At 35.1% G+C, this 17,054-nt stretch overlaps 1 protein-coding gene across 1 annotated transcript in view; it reads right to left on the minus strand.

The window, feature by feature from the left end:
• HFM1 (helicase for meiosis 1) overlaps positions 1-17,054 on the minus strand; it is a 126,117-nt gene that overhangs the window by 33,366 nt on the left and 75,697 nt on the right. Inside the window, 2 exon segments of the mRNA XM_032614876.1 lie at positions 15,745-15,879; positions 16,352-16,455. Coding sequence (XP_032470767.1) covers positions 15,745-15,879; positions 16,352-16,455 — 239 coding nt within the window.

Below are 17,054 nucleotides of genomic sequence, written 5' to 3' on the forward strand. Positions count from 1 at the left end.
TTTTTGTTTTTAAATCATAATTTTTACTTCCCTGTGCTCGCTCTTCTTCTTTAATTTTTATTTTTTTCACAGCATGCTATTCTGTTTTATGGTTTCAATTTAGTCTTTAATTTCTCTGATGTTACTGATTAGTTTATATTACGTTTTATTACATCTCTGAATTATCCGGTTGTTCTTTTGTCCACTTTCTGTTTACTTATTTTGGGCTTTCTTTCACATGTCCCACATTTTCCTCAAATGTCTCTTCATCCTTGGTTGTCTGCCTATACAGCAGTCCTATTATATCTCCACAGATGAGAAAATTAATTCATAAAGAGGTTAAGTAACATGTTCAAAACTATGAAATAATAAGTAGCAAATCTGAGATTCTAATTCAGGTGGTCTAATTCCAGAGCCTGATCTCTCAACCACCCTATTTTACTAGTTATACTAGCTGCCTTAGTTTTCCCCATATAATGCATTTAATTTACTTAGGGAAGGAATCTACAGTTTGTAGGGTGGGAAGAATAGGAGGAAACCCCTTGAAGGTTGTTGTTTTGAAGTAAGTGATAAGGAGTCACTTTGTCCCTTATCCAACAATTTCTAATAGATGAACTTCTAAACATTACCACAAGATGGTGCACAATGACTATACACATTTGTTCCCAGTGGTGGAAACTAACTAGGATCTGGAAATCTAATAGAGATTCTGGGGACACCCCAAAATTTCAAGGCAGTGTTGGCGAGTCTTGCTAGGAATGAGAACTATATACAAGTTTGTTTACAGAATACTAGCATACGGCTATTACTACCTAAGTGACAAAACTTCTACTGTATTTCTGTTAGAAATGATACTTAGAAAATATAAGTGCTCCTCCACTTATACATAAGTGCAACTCCACTCCCTAAGTCTGAGAACTGTCTGAATTTGTCTTATTAACAAACACAAGCTTACAGAGATTGTCAATTGGAAAAATAAGGTTCTGAAGGAAAAAAAAGGTTCTGAGAGAAAACTGACCTAAGCTGTACACTTAGGTATAAAATTAACAGATCCCATACCCCATCACTATCATAATCTGAAATGAATATATTTTCTTAGTTCTGTCACATAATATATTAATTTACATGTTTTTAAAGTTCCCGTTTCCAAGTATTTAAAGCAAAATGAATCATTAATATGAACTAGAAATATATTTGAAGTAAATACTTAAAATTACTTTAACAGGGTCGATAATGACCAGTGGGGTAAGGGTCAGTTGCTTAAAAAAAAAAAAATCCAGAAAAAAATTAAAAATAGGAGGCATCCCTGACACAGCTTCACATCCTAACTATAAATTCAAATAATGTGGTCGGTGCATAAGCTACTGGAATTAATATTTTTAAAAGAATATTACTTTTTATTTTGCAGTTCCTGATATATGCTAATCATATTTATGCACTTTATAATTTTACTTTTTAAATGAGAAAGCAAATCTCCTTTCGTTTTTTTTGTCAAATATTACACTATCATTTTGTTATTTATCAAGAAAAGGATAGCACTAATGAATTGGAGTCCTTGATTTTGCAATTTAATGCATGTATACACCAAAGAGTACAAAGAAAAGCAGACTGCCTTTTGACTAGTATTTAAATGTGCACACTTCCAAACTGCTTGGGCACTGGTTTTATCCTTGCATTCTTCAAGTACATTAAATTTTCACACTCAAAATGGCATAGCAAATGCAGATGAACTTATTAATGTCAAATCAATTTTCTTCAAAGTAAACAAAGCCCATATTTCTTATTGAGAATGCATTTAAAGGATAAGAAGTTTAAATGATAAAAATAAAAGTTAAAAAAATTTACAACTAAAAAGGTGTATTTTTCACACTGCCTAATCTTAAAAACAGCTAAAATATTTTTCCTAAAATTTTACAAAAATTTTATCTCTTGGACTATAACTGTGAGAAACAACTAAAAAATAAATATTTTTGAAAGAGTTGTAGGAAGCATAAAAAAATTTTCTAATTATATTTGTACTCTAAGGTGCATACTTCTGTTTTTAAATATGGTCCTACAATTTGGCAGTATAAAATATTAAAATATTTGTTGAACCTACAAGCATATATAAATGATTGCTAAACAATCATTTAGCAACTATATTCTCTGAACTAAATATCAGTTTTTATCATTTAATAAAATGGTCTGACAAGAGGTCAGAAAAACTGAAATCTGTATTGTTTTGAAAAGGCTGTTGTCACAACCTTAGTAGGGTAAATCTGTGACCCCTTCATTGTGTAAGTTACTGAGAAAGAAAATGCAGATAGTGTATGTATGTTATATATAAAGGTATAATTATACAACTTTATTTGGGGATACTTGAATTTGCATATAAGAACTGAATTATATAATCTGAATGTTCATAAGATTTAGGATGGTTTTATGTATAATATATGTATGTGAAGGGGGTATGTGTATAATAAAACATTTGCCTGATAGGAAGCATCTTTTATCTGTTTTCCACAGGGTTATGCTGAAAATGTGGGGGACTTTTGCTCTCATAAAAGTCTCATGCTAGGGCTTTCCTGGTGGCGCAGTGGTTGAGAGTCCGCCTGTCGATGCAGGGGACGCGGGTTCGTGCCCTGGTCTGGGAGGATCCCGCATGCCACGGAGCGGCTGGGCCGGTGAGCCATGGCCGCTGAGCCTGCGCGTCCGGGACGCAGCCTGTGCTCCACAACGGGAGGGGCCACAGCAGTGAGAGGCCCGCGTACCGCAAAAAAAAAAAAAAAAAAAAAAGTCTCATGCTAGAAGGAAGTATAGTAAACATCGTAATTTTCACTACAGTTGCAAGCAACAGAAAGAATTCAAGCTATTTTTAAAAAAACCCATGTGGTGGGTGGTGGAAATGTATTACATGAACATAGCTATCTCACAGAATCCAAAAGCAGCAATGCAGCTAGGCATCACGAGGGACTGAAACCAAGAAATGGAAACTCATCAGAACTTCAGCTCTGGCCTTCTCACCTTTGATTCTTTCTATACCTCTGATTTAGTCTTCTCTTACATGGTCCAGCTAACTTTGATTATTTCTGCACATGGTAAAGGATGGCCACCGACAGCTCTGATTTTATATTCTCTTAGTGCAGTCCTAATTCTAAATTGTCTTTCTTAAACTGAGGTATTTCTTTTCATCTAGGAATTTGGACTTTGAACTGAATGAAAGAAGGTCACCCTGGTTCCTGATAATTTTGCTGTGAGAAAAATAGTGGCCAGACCAGGGGTCTGAGGAGAATGCAGTACAAACAAGACAAACAACCTACTTCTGTGATGTGGCAGTCAGTTCTAAGAAAAAGGGAGTCATTGAAAGATAGAAACCTTCTTCCTTTTTTATATCTAAACATATACACCATGAGATTTCTAGTTTTTCTGTAGTGTGGTCTTTCATATCTTTTGCTACTGTATTACTAGATATTTGAGATTTCTAATGCTATTGTAAATGGTATTTTCAGAATTATGATTTCTATCATTTTTTTGCTGGTAAGTAGTAATACAACTGATGTTAAAATTTTTTAATTGAAATAGAATTCATACCACAAAGACCTTTTTAAAGTACATGATTCAGTGGGTTTTTAGTATATTTCCAAGGTCATACAACCATCATAACTATCTAATTCCAGAACACTGTCATCACCACAAAAAGAAATCATGAACCCACTAGTAGTCACTCCTCATTTCTTCCTACCCCTTGCCCCTGGAATCACTAATCTACTTCCTGTCATTATGTATATGCCTATCCTAGACATTCACATAAATGGAATAATACAATATCTGATCTTTTGTGACTGGCTTCTCTCATTAGCATAATATTTTCAAGGTTCATCCATGTTGTAGCATGTATCAGTAGTTTATTCCTCTTTGTGGCTGAATAATATTCCATTGAATGAATCTACCACATTTTACTTATCTATTAGTTGATGGATATTTGGGTTGTTTCTACTTTTTGGCTGTTATGAATAATGCTGCTATAAACATTCATGTACAAGTTTTTGTATGAATATTTTTCAATTTGTTTGGATATATACCTAGAGGAGGAATTCCTGGGTAATTCTATGTTTAACTTCTTGAGGAACTGACAAAATGTTTTCCAAAGCAGCTGCACCATTTCATATCCCCACTACCAAAGCATGAGAGTTTCAATTTCTCTGCATCTTTGCCAACACTTGTTACTGTCCATCTTTTTATTAAAGCCATCCTACTGGGTGATACCACACTGTGGTTTTGATTTGAATTTCTGTATTGATGAATGATGTTGGACATCTTTTCATGTTGTATATTGGCCATTTGTAGCTCTTCTTTGAAAAATGTCTACTTAAATTCTTTGACCAGTTTTAATTGGGCTATTTGTGTTTTTATTGTTGAGTTGTAAGATTTCTTTATATATACTAGATTCTAGTCCTTTATCAGATATATGATTTGCAAATATTTTCTCATCTTGTGGGTTTATTTCACTTTCTTGATAGTGTCAGTTGAAGCACAAAAATTTTTAACCTTGATAAAGTCCAATTCATCTGTTTTTCTTTCTTTGGTTGCTTGAGCTTCAGATGTCATATCTAATAAACTACTGCCTAATCCAACGTCAAGAAAATATACACCCATGTGTTCTTCTAAGTTCTAATTCTTATCTTTAGGTCATTAATCTATTTTGAGAAAATTTTTATATATAGTATGAAGTAGAGGTTCAAACTAATTCAACTGGCTATCCAGATGCCCAGCCCTATTTGTTGCAATACTATCCTTTCCCCACTGAATTGTTTTGGCATCTTTGTTCAAAATCAATTGGCCATAGATGTATAGATTTATTTTTGTACTTTTAATTATATTCTATTGATCTATATGTCTATTATTATGCCAGTACTACACTGCCTTGATTACTGTAGTTTTATAGTAAGTTTTGAAATCAGGAATTGTGAGTCTCCATGTTTGTTCTTTTTTTTAAAGATTGATTTGGCTATTTTGAGTCCCTTACATTTGCATATGAATTTTAGAATCAGCTTGTGAATTTCTGCCAAAAAAAAAAGCTAGAATTTTGATAAGGACTGTATTGAATCTGTGAATTAATTTGGGAAATGTTGCCACCTTAATGATATTCAGACTTCCAATCCATGAACATGGCATATCTTTCCATTTATTTAGGTCTTCTTTAATTTCTTACAATGATGTTTTGAAGTTTGCAGTGTTCACATCTTGCACTTATTTTGTTAAATTTATTAAGTATTTTATGCTTTTTTGATGTTATTGTACAATTTTTAATATTGACTCTTTATCCAGTGATGTTTCTAAATATATATATTAATTCTAATAGTGTGTCCATAGAGTCTTTTATATTTTCTAGGTACATAATCATGTTGCTTTCAAGTAATGACAGTTTATTTCTTTCTTCCTAACCCTTATCCCTTATATTTCTTTTTCTATATAATTGTACTGACTAGGACTTCTAGCACAATGTTGAAAAGAAGTATTGAATAGTAAGAGAGAACATTCATCATTCTCCATTTAAATAGAAAAGTTTAAAAATAGTTCACTATTGTGTATTTGCTATATATATACATTTGCTATATATTTTTAATGAAAAATTAACATTGAATTTTTGTCAAAGTTTTTTTGACATCTATCAAGAGGATCACATGTTTTTTTTCCTTTTTGTTCTTTGCCCTGTTAATGTAAGGATTATATTGATCCACTTTTAAATGCTAAGGCTCTCTTGCATGTACGGAATAAGCCATACTTAACTGTGCTGTATTATACTTTTTAAATATGTGGCTGGATTCCACTTGTTAATATTTTGTTAAGAACATTTGGATTTATATTCATGAATAGACTGATGAATAATTTCTCTTTCTTTTAATGTCCTTGTCAGGATTTGAAATCAAAGTCATGCTGGCCTTCAAAAAAATTAAAATATTAGAAAATATTCTTTCTTTTTTTCTGGAAAAGTTTGGGTAAGTTTGATGTTATTTCTGCCTAAATATTTGGAAAATTTTACCAATGAAGTTATCTAAGGCTCAGGGTTTCTTTATGGAAAGATTTTTTTTAAATTGCTTCAAATTCATTATTAGTGTTAAGACTACTCAGATTTTCTATTTCTTCTGTCAGTTTTGGTAATATTTCTCCTCAAGGTATTTGTTCCTTTTTACCCAAATTATGTCAAATTTATTGGTATAAAGTTATTCATATCTTGTTGGGGTCTTTTTTAACACCTGTAGGATCTGTAATAATATCACCTTTTTCATTCTCGATACTTTTTTAAAGTTAATTAATTTATTTTATTTAGTTTTGGCTGCATTGGGTCTTTGTTGCTGCATGCAGGCCCCCTCCAGCTGTGGCAAGTGGGGGCCACTCCTCACTGCAGTGCGCAGGCCTCTTACTGCGGTGGCCTCTCCCCTTGCAGAGCACAGACTCCAGGCTCGCAGGCTTCAATAGTTGTGGCACGTGGCTCAGCAGCTGTAGCTCACAGGCTCTAGAGCGCAGGCTCAGCAGGTGTGGCACATGGGCCCAGCTGTTCTGCGGCATGGGGGATCCTCCCGGACCACAGCCTGAACCCATGTTCCCTGCATTGGCAAGCAGATTCTTAACCACCGTGCCACCAGGGAAGTCTGATATTGTTAATTCATGTTTTATCTCTTCTTTACCAGTCTTGGTAGGGACTTCTTAAATTTATTCATCTTTTCAAAGAACCAAATCCAATAAATTTGGCTGATAAATTTAGCAGTAATAATTAATTCCTTCAGTTATTTTTTTTCTCAAAATGTCTCGATCTCACTTTAATTTTTGAAGGATATTTTTCACTGCACATGGAAATCTAGGCTGGCAACATTCTGAAGCTATTGTTCCATTATCTTCTGGTTTCCATCATCACTGCTGAGAAGTTAGCTGTCAGTTTCACTGTTGCCTTTTGAGGGTAGTGTGTAGTTTTTCTGTGTTTGCTTTTGAAGATTTTCAGCAGTTCTGCTATATTGTGCCCCAGTGTGGTTTTCTATGTATTTGTCTCTGCTTGGGTTTGCTGAAATTCTAAACTCTGTGAGTTGATGTCTTTCATTATTTTGGAATGTTCTCAGCCATTGTCTCTTTAAATATTGCATTTGTCCCATTCTTTCTCTACACTGCTTCTCAGCCTTTATGCATATGTTAGCACTTTGAGTATTATGCTCTTTTCTGTTCTTTCTGTTCTCTTATCTCTGGGGTTCCATTTAGACATTTTCTATTGATATGTCTAACAGTTCACAAATCCTGTGTTTGGCCATATCCAATCTATTACTAAACCTACCCAAAGAGTTCTTCACTTCAGATATTTTATTTTTCAGTTCTAGGAAGTTCACTTAAATCTCTGTATGGATTCCAATTTTCTGGTTAAAATTTCCATCATTTCATTCATTTTGTCTTTTTTTCCCTCTATTTTCTTGAAAATATTAATCATAGTTGTTTTACAATCTTTAAATGCCAACGCCACCATTTGAATCATCCACAGAGTTGCTTCATTTTCTTATATAGTTAATTATGAGTCATATGGCCCTTCCTCTTTGCAGGTCTCACAATTTTTTTATTGTATGGCAGACATTATATCTACAGATTCCAGATTATGTTATATTCCACCATAGAGGGTTTCTTTTTTCCTCTGTCAGGCAAACATGGTGAGTAGCTGATCATATAAAACCCTTTTTAAGGCATGGCTTACCCAGCCTTTTATTTAAGAGCCTATGGATCCTTGACTCCTCAGCCCTGGAATGGCTCTCCCTCTCTGGAATTTTAGTCCCTTTAGTTCGCTTTAATAGATGTCCTAAAAATTGTAATTTTTATAACTTATGTAGGCTTTTATAATTGCTGCTATCAGAGCATTGGCCTGTCCCAAATTACCTCTGCCCAGAAGTGGAAGCTCCTCTGAATTCTTTAAAGAGGAGGATGAGTGCTCCTCGGCTCACAGAGTAGTTCTGTATGTCCTCTTTTGCCATCATTCACTGCAATTACTGTTTATTATAACTACCTATACTATACAGAGAACATGACTGTTTAGATTACTTTGGTAGGTAGCTGCTGCTCTCACATTCCCCAGTACCTGTTAATTGCTCCCTTTACTGGGCCTTTCACAAAGCAGTGAAAATAGAACCAAGTGAATAAGGAAGAACTGTATGGTAGACTGCCTATGCCTCAAGTATTAACAACATTTAGTGTTTGTTTTGTAGATTTGCTATGGAACACTGTAAATGTTTTACATTACTATCAGTCAGAATTAATTCTTAAAAACTATTCAAACAACAGAAAATAAAATAATAAATAAAATAGTACATGTGTAGACAGTTGGTGGGATACCCACACACAGAAGATCTATTCCAAGTAATGTTAAAACACAGTAATTTGATTACACATGCCTAGTGAGATATAGTCTAAGAATAAAAATATTTACCATAAAAACCTTAAAGTATTTTTAATAATGACATTAAGAGTGCACTTTGGGGAATTCCCTGGCAGCCCAGTGGTTAGGATTCTGTGCTTCCACAGCAGGGAACATGGGTTCGATTGCTGGTCAGGGATCTAAGATCCCACAAGCAGCACAGTGTGACCAAAAAAAAAAAAGTGCACTTTGCTGTTGTTATCCTGAGACTTTGTTGTGTGTATAATGTAGAATAAAGAAAATTAGTGGGGAGACCTTCAAGATGGCAGAGGAGTAAGACATGGAGATCACCTTCCTCCCCACAAATACATCAGAAATACAACTACATGTGGAAAAACTCCTACAGAACACCTACTGAATCCTGGCAGAATCTCAGACACCCAAAAGGCAAGAAACTCCCCACGTGCCTGGCCGTGTGGCTGACACAGGCTTGGTGCTCCAGCTGGGTGTCAGGCCTGTGCCTCTGAGGAGGGACAGCTGAGTTCAGGACTTTGATCCACTAGAGACCTCCCAGCTCCACGTAATATCAAACGGTGAAAGCTCTCAATCTCAATGCTAAGACGTAGCTCCAATCAACAACCAGCAATCTACAGTGTTCGACACCTTATGCCAAACAACTGGCAAGACAGGAACACGACCCCATTCATCCATTAGCAGATAGGCTGCCTAAAATCATAATAAGGTCACAAACACCCCAAAACCCACCACCGGATGCGGTCCTGCCCACCAGAAAGACAAGATCCAGCCTCAGCCACCAGAACACAGGCATTAGTCCCCTTCACCAGGAAGCCTGCACAACCCACTGAAACAACCTAAGCCACTGGGGGCAGACACCAAAAACAATGGGAACTACGAACCTGCAGCCTGCAAAAAGGAGACCGCAAATACAGTAAGTTAAGCAAAATGAGAAGACAGAGAAACACACAGCAGATGAAGGAGCAAGGTAAAAATGCACCAGACCAAACAAGTGAAGAGGAAATAGGCAGTCTACCTGAAAAAGAATTCACAGTAATGATAGTAAAGATGACCCAAAATCTTGGAAACAGAATGGAGAAAATAACAAAGATCTAGAAGAACTAAAGAGCAAACAATGATGAACAGCACAATAAATGAAAGTAAATATTCTCTAGAGGGAATCTTTAGCAGAATAACTGAGGCAGAAGAACGGATAAGTGACATGGAAGATAAAATAGTGGAAATCACTATTGCAGAGCAAAATAAAGGAAAAAGAATGAAAAGATTTGAGGACAGACTCAGAGACCTCTGGGACAACATTAAACACACCAACATTCAAATTATATGGTCCCAGAAGAAGAAGAGAAAAGGAAAGGGACCAAGAAAATATTTGAAGAGATTATAGTTGAAAAATTCCCTAATATGGGAAAGGAAATAGTCAATAAAGTCCAGGCAGTGAAGAGAGTCCCATACAGGATAAAGCCAAGGAGAAACACACCAAGACACATATTAATCAAACTATCAAAAATTAAATACAAAGAACAAATATTAAGAGCAGCAAGGGAAAAATAACATACAAGGGAATAACCATAAGGTTAAGAGCTAATCTTTCAGCAGAAACTCTGCAAGCAAGAAGGGAGTGGCAAGACATATTTAAAGTGATGAAAGGGAAAAACCTACAACCAAGATTACTCTACCCAGCAAAGAATTCATTCAGATTCGACGGAGAAATTAAAAACTTTACAGACAAGCAAAAGCTGACAGAATTCAGCACCACAAAACCAGCATTACAACAACTGCTAAAGGAACTTCTCCAGGCTGGAAACTCAAGAGAAGGAAAAGACCTACAATAACAAACAAACCCAAAACAAATGGTAATAGGAACACACATATCAATAATTACCTTAAATGTAATGCATTAAATGATCCAACCAAAAGACACAGACTGGCTGAATAGATACAAAAACAAGACCCATATATATGCTGTCTACAAGAGGCCCACTTCAGACTTAGGAACACATACAGACTGAAAGTGAGGGGATGAAAAAAGATATTCCATGCAAATGGAAATCAAAAGAAAGCTGGAGTACAATTCTCATATCAGACAAAATAGACTTTAAAATAAAGACTAATATAAGAGACAAAGAAGGACACTACATAATGATCAAGGGATCAATCCAAGAAGAAGATATAACAAATGTAAATATTTATGCACCCAACATAGAAGCACCTCAATACATAAGGCAAATGCTAACAGCCATAAAAGGGGAAATCGACAGTAACACAATCATAGTAGGGGACATTAACACCCCATTTTCACCTATGGACAGATCATCCAAAATGAAAATAAATAAGGAAACACAAGCTTTAAATGATATGTTAAACAGGATGGACTAAATTGATATTTATAGGACTTTCCATCCAAAAACAAGAGAATACACTTTCTTCTCAAATGCTCATGGAACATTCTCCAGGATAGATCATATCTTGGGTCACAAATCAAGCCTTGGTAAAGTTAAGAAAATTGAAATCATACCAAGTATCTTTTCTGACCACAAAGCTATGAGACTAGATATCAATTTCAGGAAAAAATCGATAAAAAATAGAAACACACGGAGGCTAAAGAATATGCTACTTAATAACCAAGAGACCACTGAAGAAATCAAAGAGGAAATCAAGAAATCCCTAGAAACAAATGACAATGAAAACACGACAACCCAAAACCTATGGGATGCAGCAAAAGCAGTTCTAAGAGGGAAGTTTATAGCAATACAATCCTATCTCAGGAAACAAGAAATAACTCAAATAAACAACGTAAACTTACACCTAAAGCAATTAGAGGAAGAAGAACAAAAAAAATCCCGAAGTAAGCAGTTGGAAAGAAATCATAAAGACCAGATTAGAAATAAATGAAAAAGAAATGAAGGAAACAATAGCAAAGATCAATAAAACTAAAAGCTGGTTCTCTGAGAAGATAAACAAAATTGATAAACCATTAGCCAGATTCATCAAGAAAAAAAGGAGAAGACTCAAATCAATAGAACCAGAAATGAAAAATGAGAGGTAACAACTGACACTGCAGAAATACAAAGGATCAAGAGAGATTACTACAAGCAACTATATGCCAATAAAATGGACAAACTGGAAGACATGGACAAATTCTTAGAAAAGCACAACCTTCCGAGACTCACCCAGGAAGAAACAGAAAATATAAACAGACCAATCACAAGCACTGAAATTGAGACTGTGATTAAAAATATTCCAACAAGCAAAAGCTCAGGACCAGATGGATTCACAGGAGAATTCTAACAGTTAGAGAAGAGTTAACACCTATGCTTCTCCAACTCTTCCAAAATATAGCAGAGGGAGGAACACTCCCAAACTCATTCTACGAGGCCACCATCACCCTGATAACAAAACCAGACAAAGATGTCACAAGGAAAGAAAGCTACAGGCCAATATCACTGATGAACATAGATGCAAAAATCCTCAACAAAATACTAGCAAACAGAATCCAATGGCACATTGAAAGGATCATACACCATGATCAATTGGGGTTTATCCCAGGAATGCAAGGATTCTTTAATATATGCAAATCAATCAATGTGATAAACAATATTAACAAATTGAAGGAGAAAACCATATGATCATCTCAATAGATGCAGAAAAAGCTTTTGACAAAATTCGACACCCATTTATGATAAAAACCCTTGAGAAAGTAAGCATAGAGGGAACTCACCTACACATAATGAAGGCCATATACAACAAACCCACAGCCAACATTGCTCTCAATGGTGAAAAACTGAAACCATGTCCTCTAAGATCAGGAACAAGACAAGGTTGTCCACTCTCACCACTATTATTCAACATAGTTTTGGAAGTTTTAGCGACAGCAATCAGAGAAGAAAAAGAAATAAAAGGAATCCAAATCGGAAAAGAAGAAGTAAAGCTGTCACTGTTTGCAGAGGACATGATACTATACACAGAGAATCCTAAAGATGCTATGAGAAAACTACTAGAGCTAATCAATGTATTTGGTAAAGTAGCAGGATACAAAATTAATTCCCAGAAATTTCTTGCATTCCTATACACTAATGATGAAAAATCTGAAAGAGAAATTAAGGAAACACTCTCATTTACCATTGCAACAAAAAGAATAAAATACCTAGGAATAAATCTACCTAAGGAGACAAAAGACCTGTATGCAGAAAACTATAAGACACTGATAAAAGAAATTAAAGATGATACAAACTAATGGAGACATACACCTTGTTCTTGGATCGGAAAAATCAACATTGTGAAAATGACTATACTACCCAAAGCAATCTACAGATTCAGTGCAATCCCTATCAAACTACCACTGGCATTTTTCACAGAACTACAAGAAAAAAATTACACAATTTGTATGGAAACACAAAAGACCCCAAATAGCCAAAGCAATCTTGAGAAAGAAAAACAGAGTTGGAGGAATCAGGCTCCCTGACTGCAGACTATACTACAAAGCTACAGTAAGCAAGACAGTATGGTACTGGCACAAAAACAGAAATATAGATCAATGGAACAGGATAGAAAGCTCAGAGATAAACCCATGCACATATGGTCACCTTATCTTTGATAAGGGAGGCAAGAATATAAAATATAGAAAAGACAGCCTCTTCAGTAAGTGGTGCTGGGAAAACTGGACAGCTACATGTAAAAGGATGAAATTAGAACACTCCCTAACACCATACACAAAAATAAACTCAAAATGGATTAAAGACCTAAATGTAAGGCCAGATGCTGTAAAATTCTTAGAGGAAAACATAGGCAGAACACTATGTGACATAAATCACAGTAAGATCCTTTTTGACCCACCTCCTAGGGAAATGGAAATAAAAACAAATATAAACAAATGGGACCTAATGAAACTTAAAAGATTTTGCACAGCAAAGGAAACAATAAACAAGACGAAAAGACAACGTTCAGAATGGGAGAAAATATTTCCAAATGAAACGACTGTCAAAAGACTAATCTCCAAGATTTACAAGCAGCTCATGCAGCTCAATGTCAAAAAAACAAACAACCCAATCCAAAAGTGGGCAAAAGACCTAAACAGACATTTCTTCAAAGAAGATGTACAGATTGCCAACTAACACATGAAAGGATGCTCTACATCATTAATCATTAGAGAAATGCAAATCAAAACTGCAATGAGGCGTCACCTCACACCAGTCAGAATGGCCATCATCAAAAAATAAATGCTGGACAGGGTGTGGAGAAAATGGAACCCTCTTGCACTGTTGGTGGGAATGTAAATTGATACAGTCACTATGGAGAACAGTATAGAGGTTCCTTAAAAAACTAAAAATAGAAAAAACATATGACCCAGGAATCCCACTACTGGGCATATATCCTGCGAAAACCATAATTCAAGAAGAGTCATGTACCTCAATGTTCATTGCAGCTCTATTTAGAATAGTCAGCACATGGAAGCAACCTAAGTGTCCATCGACAGATGAATGGGTTAAGAAGATATGGCACGGGCTTCCCTGGTGGCGCAGTGGTTGAGAGTCCGCCTGCCGATGCAGGGGACACGGGTTCGTGCCCCGGTCTGGGAGGATCCCACATGCCGCGGAGCGGCTGGGCCCGTGAGCCATGGCCGCTGAGCCTGCGCGTCCGGAGCCTGTCCTCCGCAACGGGAGAGGCCACAACAGTGAGAGGCCCGCGTAACGCAAAAAAAAAAAAAAAAAAAAAAAAAAAAGAAGATATGGCACATATATATAATGGAATATTACTCAGCCATAAAAAGAAACAAAATTGAGTTATTTGTAGTGAGATGGATGGACCTAGAGACCGTCATACAGAGTGAAATAAGTGAGAAAGAGAAAAATAAATACCGTATGCTAACACATATATATGGAATCTAAAAAAAAAAAAAAAAGGCTCTGAAGAACCTAGGGTCAGGATAGGAATAAAGACGCAGACGTAGAGAATGGACTTGAGAACATGGGGAGTGGGAATGGTAAGTTGGGACAAAGTGAGAGAGTGACATGTACTTATACATACTACTAAATGTAAAATAGATAGCTAGTGGGAAGCAGCCGCATAGCACAGGGAGATTAGCTCAGTGCCTTTTGACCACCTAGAGGGATGTGATAGGGAGGGTGGGAGGGAGATGCAGGAGGGAGGAGATATGGGGATATATGTATATGTATAGCTGACTCACTTTGTTATAAAGCAGAAACTAACACACCATGGTAAAGCAATTATACTCCAATAAAGATGTTAAAAAAAAAAAAGAAAATTAGTGACATTCTATCAGTTTGGGAGTTATTGCGAAACAAATCTCTCAGCATGGCAGAAAGGAGATACAGATTATTGAGTTTAAGGATAAATACTACAGCCCTGAATTTGATTTGGACATTTAACTATGAATCAATTATGTATTTTATCTCAAAAAGAAAAAAATCACATATTTCCTAAATCTGTACATGGAAAAGGCAAGAGATAATAATCAGTCAATGGCAATGAGCTCTTCCAGCACACAGAAAACTATTTATCATGAAAAGAAACCAGGTATCTTTGGAGAAAAGGCTTATTACAGGTCTGGGTCTGGAATTATAAAAGGTTAAGCCTAGAACATCATATAACCTCACAAAGCAAGGAAGCTGTCAAGACTACTAGGGACAGAGCAAAAGGATTCAGGAGCCAATCTGGTATGTCTAGATGGTATCAAGATGATATATCTACAACATTTATGAGTAATCAGCGGTTTGAACATTAACTCAGTATTGGATAATTATTAGTTACTATTAGCTTTTTATGTCTAAGAGTAACGCAGTATTTTTTTCTTAAATCCTTACCATTTACAAATATATACTGAAACATTTACAGAGGAAATAATATGATATCTGATTTTCTTCAAAAAATACAAGGGGAAATCTAAACAGAGGTACAGATGAAACTATATTAGCCCTGAGTTGATAATTCTTTAAGGTGGGTGATGAGTACATGAAGGTTCAATATACACTTCTTTCTACTTTCATCTTTATTTGAATGTCCCATAATAAAAAAAAATTGTCACCTGCTTTGCCTTATCAAATCCATTAATTCTTGTATATCACTTGCTCTCCCCCTGACATGGCCATAAGAATGGAGTGGGTATGAAAAGGGGGAAATGTATACAAAAAACTAGTCAAATAATTCTTTGCTCCAAAAATCACCCCAATTTTGACAAATATTAACACTAAGAATTCCTACTGTACATTATTAATGCAATTATTAGAAAGTCTAAACATCTAATTCCACAGTATCCACAATCTGAATGAAGCAGTACTATACTGATGATACTACCCTCAGCCATATCTTTGCTTTAATGCAAAACAGGACTAAATACAGCTATTTACCTTTACTGGGCACTGCTATTGAATGTTTAAAATGGGACATCTCTGTTTCTGGTTTTTTTTGCATAAGTATTTGATTTCCAAATCTCTTGGGTCCTAAGTAAAAGACTGTAAATTTCTGCTGTATATCAAGTCCAACTGAAAAAAGACAAAAAAAAGCATACAAATGCTTATTTAAGTCATATAAATCCACACATGAGACCATTTATTTGTTTTTATACCTGCTATATTTTATACCTTTTTGAACTGGAAAGTCTAACAAGTCCAGGAAATAGAAATGTTTTAAAGATACTTTAAAAAGTATAACAAATGAAAATTTATACATCTGTCATAAAAATAAAAATCAATGTTCCTACAGTAATTGAAATTTATCTTAAAAAATAAAATGTCTATAAATGAACAGATAAAATTTTTATTTTATTATCCTAGTCTCTGCCATCTTTTACATATCCAAATATATGAAGCTTCCTTTAAAATTATTCATTTTACTTAAATAAATTATTTTTACACAATATCACTTATGTTGTTTTTCTGTTTTACACAATGGAAATAATTTTTAAATGCTATCATATTTTTTACATTCATGTCTTCATTACTTCAATGAACTTACCATATTCAGAACTAATTAGATTTATGCTAAGATCTTCAGATTTAAGAGCTCGCCTCACATCAATCTTTTTAGCCCAATTTCCAGCTTTTAGCAAAACAGAATCCCTGAAAAAGAGTAATGCATCATTTAATAGTGATCTTGAACACTAAATGAATTGAAATAATAAATTAATGTTCAAGGGCTAACTGATCCTAAGATAGGTCCTATCTGGTAGTAAACTGAAGTGAGACTGTAAACTACCCTCCCCAAGTTCTGAGGATAAGGAAATGGAGTGTCAATGGAGCTACCATTACCATAATTTTCTTAACTATATGTTCACCCAACAGCTGGTTCTAAGTTGCACTGAATCATTTCAGGCCTGCTTGAATATATAATTGCTATCAATAAGCTATGACCTTGACCTTAAATCACTACCACTTTAAAATGGCTATACATAAGTTACATAGATTTGTGAGAACTTCAACAGTATTTTTTTAAATGATATGAAATAGTCTGTATCTAATAACACAACACCAGCAACCAATTTTGTGATTGAACTTATTTTAGCCTCCTATAGTCAAGGCTGTCATTAGATTTAGTTGTCACAGAGAATAAAGATTTGTATAATTATATATTCTCTGTAAGTGTATCATGGCTAGTTGCAGGAGAGTAATTATCAGTGAAAAGGATATCCTTATCAGTCACTGCAGTCCCATTAGGAGCC

This window comes from Phocoena sinus, chromosome 1 (genome assembly GCF_008692025.1).
Source record: "Phocoena sinus isolate mPhoSin1 chromosome 1, mPhoSin1.pri, whole genome shotgun sequence".
NCBI classification, from domain to species: domain Eukaryota; kingdom Metazoa; phylum Chordata; class Mammalia; order Artiodactyla; family Phocoenidae; genus Phocoena; species Phocoena sinus.